At 37.9% G+C, this 13,346-nt stretch overlaps 1 protein-coding gene across 2 annotated transcripts in view; it reads left to right on the top strand.

Moving 5' to 3' along the window:
• Positions 1–13,346, top strand: part of PCCB (propionyl-CoA carboxylase subunit beta) — a 96,302-nt gene that overhangs the window by 72,396 nt on the left and 10,560 nt on the right. For both annotated transcript variants that reach the window (XM_036877374.2, XM_036877373.2), the window contains one exon: positions 6,014–6,137. In XM_036877374.2, the coding sequence (XP_036733269.2) occupies positions 6,014–6,137 (124 nt within the window). The remainder of the gene's footprint in view (positions 1–6,013; positions 6,138–13,346) is intronic.

The following is a 13,346-nucleotide window of genomic DNA, read 5'->3' as shown; positions in this document are numbered from 1 at the left end:
TGGAAGACATATTCAAGTGTTAACTGGCAAGGAAAGACTGTTCCAAATGTCAAAGCTACAGTTCACAATGATATAAAAGACCTGTCCTCCAGATAATATGGCTACCATCTTTATGAAGCATAACTATAGGTGATCCAAGGAGCCATAGGTAGAAACAAATAATGGACTTAAACACACCATAATTAGTACAAGGCAGGTCAAATGGAGAAAAATAAGAGATAGGAGAACTCAATAATATAGTAGGTACTTCTTACAGATCTATTTCAGACTTTAGAGACTGTTAATAGGCAATAAATCTTAGTAAGTACTCATGGAACATTCACATAAGTTGAACATAATAGGTTAGAAAGCATCCATCATTAAATAAAAGGTGAAAATATTACGGCACTGATCAAAAGTAAGACACTTACAGCAACAAAAACAGAAGTACAATCTCAACTAGGAAATAAATCTGTTGAACAATTCTCAGATGAAAGAAAATACAGACCAAGCAACAGAATTTAAAAAAAAGATAAAACATTACACATCAAAACTTATGGAATATTTTTATAGTAATGAGCCTAGGAAAATTTATAGCCTTAAGTGCTTAGTTAAAATGAAAGAAGGAAAATGGACTAATTTAATTCCCAGCTAAAAAGCCAGGAAAAAAATGTTCTAAAAGAAATCATACAGGATTTAACAAGGATAAAGAAATGTTATGATTTAGGAAGTAAAACAATAATAGGTGTGATTAATGAAATAGAGTCACTACTACCTAACAAAGCAGTGAACACACAAATGTGAAGTGAAAAGGGAAACAACCATAGAATTGGTTATTACAAACCATTAGAGATTAGGTAAACTGGACAATTTGTTTAGAAAACACATTTTATCAGAAATTGACCCTATTAGAGGTAGAAAGCTTAAGTGGACTAAATTCAGTAGAAGAAATTCACAGAAAAAACACCAGGCACAGATAGTTTCATGTTGTAATTGTGTGAAACCTCCAGAGACCAGTCATAGTGCTACATAAATTGTTTGTTTCAGAGTGTAGATAGGAAAACAAACATATACATCCACTTCCAAGTTCTCATTATGAGGTATGTGTGGCACTGGTACCTGAACCTGACAAATACAGAAGTGACTTCAGATTAATATCACTTACTGATATTTTTGCAGCAGTACCAAATAGTTAAGCTAACAGACCCCAATACCATATTAAAATTATACACCATGACCAAGTGGGATTGATTGTAGGAATACAAGGTTGGTTCTAGGAAATCTTGAAATGTACTATGTTAATAGATAAAAGGGAGAAAGATCATATTTTCATAGATGCTGAGAAAAGCCCTTAGGAATATTCAAAATAGGAATGATTGAATACTTTCTTTTTTTTAAATTATGACATACGATCTTATTAAGATTTCACATGAACAACGTTGTGGCTTCAACATTCACCCATATTATCAAGTCCTCACCGCCCCCATTGCAGTCACTGTCCATCAGCGTAGTAAGTGCTATAGAGTCACCACTTGTCTTCTCTGTGCTGTACTGCTTTCCCTGTGACCCCCCTACATTATGTGTGCTAATCGTAATGCCCCTTAATCCCCTTCTCCATTCCTTCCCACCCTCCTCAGCCCTTCTGCTTTGGTAACCATTAGTCCCTTCTTGGAGTCTGTGAGTCTGCTGCTATTTTGTTCCTTCATTTTTGCTTTGTTTTTATACTCCACAAATGAATGAAGTCATTTGGTACTTGTCTTTCTCCACCTGGCTTATTTCACTGAGCATAATATCCTCTAGCTCCATCCATGTTGTTGCAAATGGTAGGATTTTTTATTCTTCTTATGAATGAATAATATTCCATTGTGTATATGTAGCACATAGATGAATACTTTCTTAAGGTGAATAAAACTTAAATCTTTCCCAAACCCAGCATCTTACTTAATAAGGAAAGGCTTAGTCCCACTAAAATCAGGAACAAGGCAAGGATGCACACTATCTCTACTATTGTTTAGCATTGTATGGAGGGATTAGCCAATGCAATTGGTCAAGGAGAGGATCAACCAGAGTCAAAGTCTTGGAAAAGAAGTTACGTTTGTAGATGACATAGTATATTAAAAAATGCTAGAGAATGCATGATAAAACTGAAGTAGTAATTAGGGAACAGGATATAAAACTAATATATAGAAATAGTCTTCATTGACATAAACTAACATTATGGTAGGGTAAAGACTCCTTTTACATAGCCACAAAAATAAAATAATTAGTAATAAACTTATGGGGCAAATTAAACTGAAACACAAAATTAGACGAACCAATGGAGAGATATCCCTTCTTCCTGCATACTGGGTTACCATAAAAACACTTCTTCCTAAGGTTGTTGATCAATTTAAGGCAGTCTCAAGCAAAATTTAACAAATAGAACTTGACAAGTTTATACAAAAGTTCATATGGACTGACGTGAACTCATTTATAAATTAGATTGATTTGAAAAGACTGAAGTTTCCCTTGAAAGAAATGTTTGAATGGAAAAATACAAGTGCAAGAATAGCTCAGTGTATTGCCAAAGAACTATTACAGCCATATCATATATTAAGGCATACTGTAGTGAAAACAGTGGTACTGGCACATAAATAGGTCAGTAGAATAGAGTAGAAAAGCTAAAAGTAGATTGACGTACATGCAGAATTCAGGTATATATGATAAATTATCTCAAATTCCAGGGGCAGACATTAGTTTTTTAATGGTGCTGGACAACTGGATAGCTATCAGGCTACGAAAATATGAAATTAGATTTGTACTTTATAATACACTAAATTAAACTGTATGTAGATGCAAGAACTAAATATAACAATTGAATCTATTCAAGCACTAAAAGGTGAATTTCTTTGTAAATTCAGGGGAAGGTAATGAAAGGATTTTGAACTATCACTCAAAATCCAGTTTGTTTTAAAAATGGAAAGTTTGTAAAATTTAAAAATCTCACTCTGCATAGCAAAAAAAATTATAAGTCAAAGGACAATGAACAAACTGGGAGAAAATATTTGGTGCGTATATCCAGAAGACTACTACACTTAATATGTAAGGAACTCTTAAAAATTGAGGGAATAAGGACCAAAATTGATAGAAAAGCAAGCAAACAACACAAATAGTTCACAGATATAGATATTACATATAGAATAGACTTTAAATATATGAAAAGAAGTTAATTTTACTCATAATGCTAGAAATGCAAATTAACACTTGAGTTATCTCCAATCGGTCAGATTGGCAAAAAGTAAACTTGAATGTGCTTTCCACTGGTAAGTCTGTGGGGAAGCGGGAACTGTGGTGCATTGCTGGAAGGGGAACACAGTAATATCTAAGCCTGCTGCACTTTGACCCAACAGTCCTACTTCTAGGAATTTGTCCTGAAGATATACTTCCCACCATACAAAATTATAGATGCACAAAGTTACTACTTGTATTTGTAATTGAAAAACATTCCGAACAACTTGAATGTAAGTCTCAAAATAATGTAAACAACACACAGGAGGGTGGTTGAATAGACTTTGGTGTGTCCACACAATGGGGTATTATGTGGGAGCTATAACTGATGAGGAATTAGTCCCAAGAAGTATTAGAAGAAATATGAAGAAAATAAATAATGAAGAAATCCTAAGCGTAGAAGAGTATCTCTAGTATATTACTTTCCATTGAAGGTAGGGGGAATTAAGAAGTTATAAATGTATCCGCACTGTTCTGCAACACACACACACACACAGAAAATGAAATTTATAACGGTGGGTGGAAAATAAGACAAATCAAGATTGGGGGAAAACCTTTAAAATGAAGTAAAAAAATGAATGCTTCAAATGAGTAACTTTGTCTAGCTACAGAAATAGTTGCAGAGAAACTATGCAGAGAAAGATCTCTCTCCATTAGTTAGGCTTGATTTTTGGCAATTGTATGGATTAGTGATTCTGAAACCATTTTCTCTGTATTTGAGGATTAAATAAATATATTTTGAGGCTAATGGGAGTCAGATGTCCACTGACAGACTATCAGTAATTATTATTATTATTTTGAAGTTAAACAAATATTTATTTATTATTTTATTTATTTTTTTTGAGAGGGCATCTCTCATATTTATTGATCAAATGGTTGTTAACAACAATAAAATTCTGTACAGGGGACTCGATGCACAATCATTAATCCACCCCAAGCCTAATTCTCATCAGTCTCCGATCTTCTGAAGCACAATGAACAAGTTCTTACATGGAGAACAAATTCTTACACAGTGAATAAGTTCTTACATGGTGAATAGTACAAGGGCAGCCATCACAGAAACTTTCGGTTTTGCTCATGCATTATGAACTATAAACAATCAGGTCAAATATGAATATTCGTTTGATTTTTATACTTGATTTATATGTGAATCCCACATTTCTCCCTTATTATTATTATTATTTTTAATAAAATGCTGAAGTGGTAGGTAGATGCAAGATAAAGGTAGAAAACATAGTTTAGTGCTGTAAGAAAGCAAATGTAGATGATCAGGTCTGTGCCTATAGGCTAAGTATTAATCCAAGCTAGACAAGGGCAACAAAACATCCATGGATGCAGATGATTTCTCTCAAAACGGGGGGTGAGGTTCTAAGCCTCACCTCTGTTGATCCCCAATTTCTCACCTGATGACCCCCCTGCGACTGTGCCTGTCTTAGGTTGTTCCTCCCTTAAGGAATCTTACCCGTCTCTGGCTAACCAGTCATCTTCCGGGGCCATACAGGGAAATGTGAAGTTGGTAAGTGAGAGAGAAGCAATATTGTTTGAAAAGGTTGGCTTTTTACTTCTTTGCAGATTTATGCCCTGTGGCTTCTATGCCCAGCATTTGTCTTGAGGTATCTTTACCACTTGGAAGAATTATGATACTCGGTAAATTCGATATGAGGCACGAATTCTATTTAAGGGTTGTAATTAGGAGTAATTATTATTATTGCAATAATTGGCCAGGCAAGAATCATCAGTCAGTGCTAAACCTAGTGGGTGAAAATTTGATGAAGAATAGGATTTTTACATAATTTCTACATATTTCCCCACAAAATACTTTTTAATTACAAATCGAAAAATAGTGACTTTACAGGGGAGAAACCTCTCATATGTGACCACTACCATTAATGGACAAATTGAGTGCTTCACTGAGAGGGTTGTTTCTGTGATATTCCACCAAAAATACCTAATCTGAAATTAAACATGAAGGAACGTGGAAAGCAAATAACTGATCTGTAGTCTTCAAAGATGTCATGATTATGAAAGACAAAGACTGAGGGAAAAAAATTAAAGGAGGCTGAAGAGACATGATTGCTAAAAGTTCTAGGTGGTCTTAGGTCAGATTCTAGAGCTGGAGTTTTATTGCTCTCAAGGATATTATTGGAATAAATGGCAAAATTTGAATAAGGTTTTATAGTAGATAATTGTATTAATGTTAATTTCCTGATTTTGGTAATATCACTGCAGTCATAGAATGTTGTTATTAGGAGAGCATAGAGGTAAACACATGTCTAATTCTCAAATGGTTCAGGAAAAAAATTGTGTGCATATACATATATATATATAGAGAGAGAATATATATACACACATGTATATGTATATATAGAGAGAAAGGTGGGTAGGCAGGCAGGTGGGGAAGGAGAGGGAACGATAAAGCTTACGTGGTAAAATGTTAATAAATGGGGAATCTGGGTAGAGGATATATAAATTATTTTGTACTGTTCTGGAAATTTTAATATAAGCTTGAAATGATTTCCGAATCAGATAAGAAAGTGTAACAGTTAATTCCAGATTCAAATAGAACCTTTAAAAAAGGCTGTATCAGTTTACCCTCCCCACCAATGTAGGAGGTTTGCCCTCCAGCGGGGAGACCATGCTACCTCTGCCTGTGGTCCTGCCTCACTGGAGAACCTGCATGGGGTGCAGCAGCGATGCAGCACTGTAATTCTGTACTTGTATCTTATTCTTTGTCATGTTAAGTTTAGGCATAAATTTATCCCTGCAGGTTGTTGACGAGCGAGAATTTTTTGAGATCATGCCCAATTATGCCAAGAACATCACTGTTGGTTTTGCAAGAATGAATGGGAGGACTGTTGGAATTGTTGGCAACCAGCCTAATGTGGCTTCAGGTAGGATGGAGATGGGCTTATAAACCTCGAGTGGGGGTTGGGGCAGGTCTGCCTGGGCCTCCAGCGTCTGCCTTCTGCATTTTCCTCAGATGTGTCCTTCCATGGTCAGAGAAGAAACCCAAAAGATGTTGTTAAAGCTCCTTTTCTCCTTTAATGTTCGTGTCTCAAAATGCCCCTTTTGTACTTTCCTGTGTTTTACTGTTCTATAGATAACTTCTGAACTTAACCTAGTCTTGTTCAGAGGTATGCTTTCTGTCTCCCCAGGCTATGGGTTGGGGGGAACTCATCCATTGAACTATGAGCTCCACGGGGGCAGGGCTGTTGGTGTCGTCTTCACAGTTTTATCTCCAGTGCCTTCTGTGATGCGGGTACCTGCTTGGTGCTTGATGAGTTAAGAGCATCTTGCTGTGTCTGTGCCCTGTAGCCTTCTGGTGGTAGGGCCAGACCTGGGTGGCAGCCAGCTTGTGGGGACTCTTCTCTAGCTGTGCTCTGGGTGGGGTAGGGACTGTGTGGTGGGGACTGTGCACTCTGCCTTCCTCTCTATTTTCCTTCTTAGATTTGTTGTGAATCCCTGTGTAGGACAAATGTGCCCTCCTATATTGACCGAGACTCTTGTATTTCTGCTGTAGCAGTTTTCTTTGTCTTTAGAAAAAGTGTTTTTTTTTTAAGTATTTTTTATTATGGTAAAATGTGTAACATAAAATTTGCTAGTTTAATCATTTTTAAGTGTATAGTGCTGTGGCAATGCTCACATTCACACTGTGTGTAACCATTACTTATCTTCCAAAACATTTTCAGATCACCCCAAATAGACATTCCCTTTCCACCCTTCCCCCTACCCATTGTGTTGTAAAACTCCTCTGTTTCTGTGAATTTACCTTTTCTAGGTATTCCATATAAGTGGAATCATACAATACTTGTCTTTTTGTGCTTGATTTATTTTACTTAGTATAATATTTTCAAGGTTAACTGATATTTTAGCATGTATCAGAACTTCATTTTAACTTTTCATGGCTGAAGAATATTCCACTGTATGGATACATTTTGTTTAATTATACATCTGTTGATGAACACTTGGATTTCTGCCTTTTAATTCTTGTGAATAATGCTGCAGTGAACATTGTTGAACAAATATCTGTTTGAATCTCTGTTTTCAGTTCTTTTGAGTCTATTCTTGGAGTGAAATTACTGGGTCATATGGTAATTTTTAAAATTCTACTTTGGTATCATTATTATACAATTACATGAACAACATTATGGTTACTAGACTCCCCCCATTATCAAGTCCCCCCACATACCCCATTAAAGTCACTGTCCATCAGCATAGTAAGATGCTGTAGAATCACTACTTGTCTTCTCTGTGCTATACTGCCTGCCCTGTGCCGCAACCCAACATTATGTGTGCTAATTGTAATGCCCCCTTTCCCCCTTCTCCCTCCCTTCCAGCCATCCTCCCCAGTCCCTTTCCCTTTGGTAACTGTTAGTTCATTGTTGGGTTCTGTGAGTCTGCTGCTGTTTTGTTCCTTCAGTTTTTTCTTTGTTCTTATGCTCCACAGATGAGTGAAATCATTTGGTATTTCTCTTTCTCTGCTTGGTTTATTTCACTGAGCATAATACCCTCCAGCTCCATCCATGTTGTTGTAAATGGTAGGATTTACTTTCTTCTTATGGCTGCATAATATTCCATTGTGTATTGTACCACATCTTCTTTATCCATTCATCTAATGATGGACACTTAGGTTGCTTCCATTTCTTGGCTATTGTAAATAGTGCTGCGATAAACATAGGGGTGCATCTGTCTTTTTCAAACTGGAGTGCTGCATCCTTAGGGTAAATTCCTAGAAGTGGAATTCCTGGGTCAAATGGTAAGTCTATTTTGAGCATTTTGAGGAACCTCCATATTGCTTTCCACAATGGTTGAACTAATTTACATTCCCACCAGCAGTGTAGGAGGGTTCCCCTTTGTCCGCAACCTCGCCAACATTTGTTGTTGTTTGTCTTTTGGATGGTGGCCATCCTAACTGGTGTGAGGTGATATCTCATTGTGGTTTTAATTTGCATTTCTCTGATGACTAGCGATGTGGAGCACCTTTTCACATGCCTGTTGGCCACCTGAATTTCTTCTTTGGAGAACTGTCTGTTCAGCTACTCTGACCATTTTTTAATTGGCTGATTTGCTTTTTGTTTGTTGAGGTGCGTGAGCTCTTTATATAATTTGGATGTCAACCCCTTATTGGATCTGTCATTTATGAAGATATTCTCCCATACTGTGGGATGTCTTTTTGTTTTACTGATGCTGTCCTTTGCTGTACAGAAGCTTTTTAGTTTGATATAATCCCACTTGTTCATTTTTGCTTTTGTTTCCCTTGCCCGGGGAGATATGTTCATGAAGAAGTTGTTCAAATTTATGTCCAAGAGATTTTTGCCTTTGTTTTGCTAAGAGTTTTATGGTTTCATGACTGACATTCAGGTCTTTGATCCATTTTGAGTTTACATTTGTGTATGGGGTTAGGCAATGATCCACTGTCATTCTCTTGCATGTAGCTGTCCAGTTTTGCCAGCACCAGCCGTTGAAGAAGCTGTCATTTCCCCATTGTATGTCCATGGCTCCTTTATCATATATTAATTGACAATACATGCTTGTGTTTATATCTGGGCTCTCTTAGTCTGTTCCATTGGTCTATGGGTCCTGTTCTTGTGCCAGTACCAAATTGTCTTGATTTCTGTGGCTTTGGTAGAGCTTGAAGTTGGGGAGTGTAATTCCACCTGCTTTATTCTTCCTTCTCAGGATTGCTTTGGCTATTCAGGGTCTTTTGTGGTTCCATATGAATTTTAGAACTATTTGCTCTAGTTCATTGAATAATGCTGTTGGTATTTTGATAGGGATTGCATTGAATCTGTAGATTGCTTTAGGCAGGATGGCAATTTTGACAATATTAATTCTTCCTATTCATGAGCACAGGATGTGCTTTCATTTATTGGTATCTTCTTTAATTTCTCTCATGAGTGTCTTACAGTTTTCAAAGTATAAGTCTTTCACTTCCTTGGTTAGGTTTATTCCTAGGTATTTTATTCTTTTTGATGCAATTATGAATGGAATTGTTTTCCTGATTTCCCTTTCTGTTAGTGAATAGGAATGGAACAGATTTCTGTGTATTAATTTTGTATCCTGTAACTTTGCTGAATTCAGATATTAGATCTAGTAGTTTTGGAGTGGAGTCTTTAGGGATTTTTATGTACAATATCATGTCATCTGCAAACAGGGACAGTTTGACTTCTTTCTTGCCAGTCTGGATGCCCTTTATTTCTTTGTGTTGTCTGATTGCCGTGGCTCGGACCTCCAGTACTATGTTGAATAACAGTGGGGAGAGTGGGCATCCTTGTCTTGTTCCCAATCTTAAAGGAAAAGCTTTCAGCTTCTCTCTGTTAAGTATGATGTTGGCTGTGGGTTTGTCATATATGGCCTTTATTATGTTGAGGTACTTGCCCTCTATACCTATTTTATTGAGAGTTTTTATCATGAATGTATGTTGAATTTTGTTGAATGCATTTTCAGCATCTATGGAGATAACCATGTGATTGCTATTCTTTTTGTTGATGTGGTGGATGATGTTGATGTATTTTCTATATTGTACCTTCCTTGTATCCCTGGGATGAATCCCACTTGATCATGATGGATGATGTTTGTGATGTATTTTTGAATTTGGTTTGCTAATATTTTGTTGAGTATTTTTGCATCGATGTTCATCAGGGATATTGGTCTGTAACTTTCTTTTTTGTTGTTTCTTTGCCTGTTTTTGGTATTAGAGTGATGTTGGCCTCTTAGAATGAGTTTGGGAGTATTCCCTCCTCTTGTACTTTTTGGGAAACTTTAAGGAGGATAGGTATTAGGTCCTCACTAAATGTTTGATAAAATTCAGCAGTGAAACCATCTGGTTCAGGGGTTTCATTCTTTGGTAATTTTTTGATTACCAGTTCAATTTCTTTGCTGGTAGTTGGTCTATACGGATTTTCTGTTTCTTCTGGGTCAGCCTTGGAAGGTTGTATTTTTCTAGAAAGTTGTCCATCTCTTCTAGGTTATCCAGTTAGTTAGCATATAATTTTTCATAATATTCTCTCATAATTCTTTGTATTTCTGTGGTGTCCATAGTGATTTTTCCTTTCTCATTTCTGATTCTGTTTATGTGTGTAGACTCTCTTTTTTTCTTGATACGTCTGGCTAGGGATTTATCTATTTTGTTTATTTTCTCGAAGGATCAGCTCTTGGTTTCATTAATTCTTTCTATTGTTTTATTCTTCTCAATTTTATTTATTTCTGCTTTAATCTTTATTATGTCCCTCCTTCTACTGACTTTGGCGTTGTTTGTTCTTCCTTTTCTAGTTTCGTTAATTGTGAGTTTAGACTGTTAATTTGTGATTGTTCTTCTTTCCTGAGGTAGGCCTGTGTTGCAATATGTTTCCCTCTTAGCACGGCCTTTGCTGCATTCCACAGATCTTGTGATGCTGAATTATTGTTGTCATTTGTCTCCATATATTGCTTGATGTCTGTTTTTATTTGGTCATTGTCCAGTGTCCAGTCCATGTTATTAAGCCTCCATGTGTTTGTGGGCTTTTTTGTTTTCTTTGTGTAATTTATTTCTAGTTTCATACCTTTGTGGTCTGAGAAGTTGGTTGGTATAATTTCAATCCTTTTGAATTTACTGAAGCTCTTTTTATGGCCTAGTATATGATCTATTTTTGAAAATGTTCCATATGCACTTGAGAAGAATATGTATCCTATTGCTTTTGGATTGAGTGTTCTGTAAATGTCCATTAGGTCCATCTGTTCTAATGTGCTGTTCAGTGCCTCTGTCTCCTTACTTATTTTCTGTCTGGTTGGTCCATGCTTTGGAGTGAGTGGAGTGTTGAAGTCTCCTAAAATGAATGCATTGCATTCTATTTCCCCCTTTAATTCTGTTAGTATTTGTTTCACATATGTAGGTGATCCTGTGTTGAGTGCATAGATGTTTATTTATAATCGTTATATGTTCTTGCTGGACTGACCTTTTTATCATTATGTAATGTCTTTCTTTGTCTCTGGTTACTTTGTTATTAAGTCTATTTTTTCTTATTCGAGTACTACAACTCTGGCTGTTTCTCCCTATAAGTTGTATGAAATATCTTTTTCCATCCCTTTACTTTCAGTCTGTGTATATCTTTGGGTTTAAAATGTGTCTCTTGTAGGCAGCATATAGATGGGTCTGGTTTTTTTATCAGTTCAGTGACTCTTATGTCTTTTGATTGTTGCGTTCAGACTATTTACATTTAGGGTGATTATTGATCAGTATGTACTTATAGCCATTGCAGTCTTTAGACTCATGGTTACCAAAGGTTCAAGGATAATTCCCTTACTGTGTAACAGTCTAGTTTAACTCACTTCGTATGTTTTTACAAACCTGAAGGTTCTTTTTTTTCCCTCCTTTTTCTTCCTCCATTCTTTGCATGTTATGAGTCATATTCTGTACTCTTTGTCTATCCCTTGGATGACATCTGTTTAGCCTTAGGAATACTTCCAACTATAGGAGTGCCCCCAAAATGCCCTGTAGAGGTGGTTTGTGGGAGGCAAATTCTCTCACCTTTTGCTTATCTGAAAATTGTTTAATTCCGTCCTTCAAATTTAGATGATAACCTTGCCGGGTAGAGTGTTCTTGGTTCAAGGCCCCTCTGCTTCATTGCATTAAGTATATCATGCCACTCCCTTCTGGCCTGTAAGGTTTCTGCTGAGAAATGTGATCGTAGCTTGATGGGTTTTCCTTTGTATGTGATATTTTTTCTCTCTCTAGCTGCTTTTAAAAGTGTGTCTTTATCTTTGATCTTTCCATTTTATTTATTATATGTCTTGGTGTTGTCTTCCTTGGGTCCCTTGTGTTGGGAGATCTGTGGAGCTCCATGGCCTGAGAGACTGTCTCCTTCCCCAGATTGGGGAAGTTTTCAGCAATTGCCTCCCCAGTGACACTTTTTATCCCTTTTTCTCTCTCTTCTTCTTCTGGTATCCCTATAATGCGAATATTGTTCCATTTTGATTGGTCACACAGTTCTCTCAATATTCTTTCATTCTTAGAGATCCCTTTCTCTCTCTGTGCCTCAGCTGCTTTGTATTCCTCTTATCTAATTTCATTTCCATTTACCATCTCTTCTACTACATCTAATCTTCTTTTAAATCCCTCCATTGTATGTTTCATTTCAGATTTGGAATTTTTTAACCATTGAATCTCTATCTTAAATTCATTCCTAAATTCTTGAATATTTTTCTGCACCTCCATGAGCATGTTTATGATTTTTATTTTGAACTCTCTTTCAGGAAGATTAGAGAGTTCAGTTCCATTTGGCCCTTTTTCTGGGGTTTGTGAGATTTTGGTCTGAACCATGTTCTTTTAATGTTTCATATTTCTATGTGGTGCCCACTAGTGCCCAGAGGCTCCAGTCTCTGGAGGTGCTCAGCCCCTGGAGTGAGGCTGGGGGTCGTAGGGGAGCAGAGCTGATGCCTGTGGGGAGGAAAGAGCTGTTTCCTGATTCCCGTCTGTGGTGCCTGTCTCCAGTATCAGAGCCAGTGGGCTGAGCACTCAGGTGTAAGCCTGTGCTTTGTGTCTCTAGGTTTTGTAGGCAGGCCTCTCTCTGTCTGGCCTCATGCCAGCGCAGTGGCTGCCGGTTTGCGTGCTGGTACTGTCAGGCCAGGAGGAAGGCTCGGCAGGCTGTGTGTCACAGTGGGGGGGCCTCAGAGCTGAGTAGGCAGCCAGGGGGGTGGAGCGCCTGAAACTCCTCAAAGTTCCCAACCTGCTGGGAAGAGCGCACCCTGACAACCTTGTCCAGCTCTCCCATCTCGTGCGCAGCAAGCTCTGTGCAACCCCCGCCCCTTCAGCAGTGCTCTTGCTGCTCGGAAGCCTCTCAGACCGCCTGCCTTTCCTTTGTCTCAGAGGGGCTGGGTGTGGATCCCCTCCTCCAGAAACGGCCGGAACCTGTCTCTCAAGCACTCTGCCTGTCCCAGCTCCCCATCCTCCAGAGCACCACACAACGTAGGTCTGTGGTCCAAAGCAGACCTCCAGGGCTGGGTGTTCAGCAGCCCCAGGCCTCCACCCCATCCCTGCTCCATTTCTCTTCCTCCTGCTGGTGAGCTGGGGTGGGGGAAGGGCTTGGGTCCCATCGGATCAAGGCTTTGGTATGTTACCCTGT

Source organism: Manis pentadactyla, chromosome 1, assembly GCF_030020395.1.
Source record: "Manis pentadactyla isolate mManPen7 chromosome 1, mManPen7.hap1, whole genome shotgun sequence".
In the NCBI taxonomy this organism is placed as follows: domain Eukaryota; kingdom Metazoa; phylum Chordata; class Mammalia; order Pholidota; family Manidae; genus Manis; species Manis pentadactyla.
This window is presented reverse-complemented; position numbering and strand designations above follow the sequence as displayed.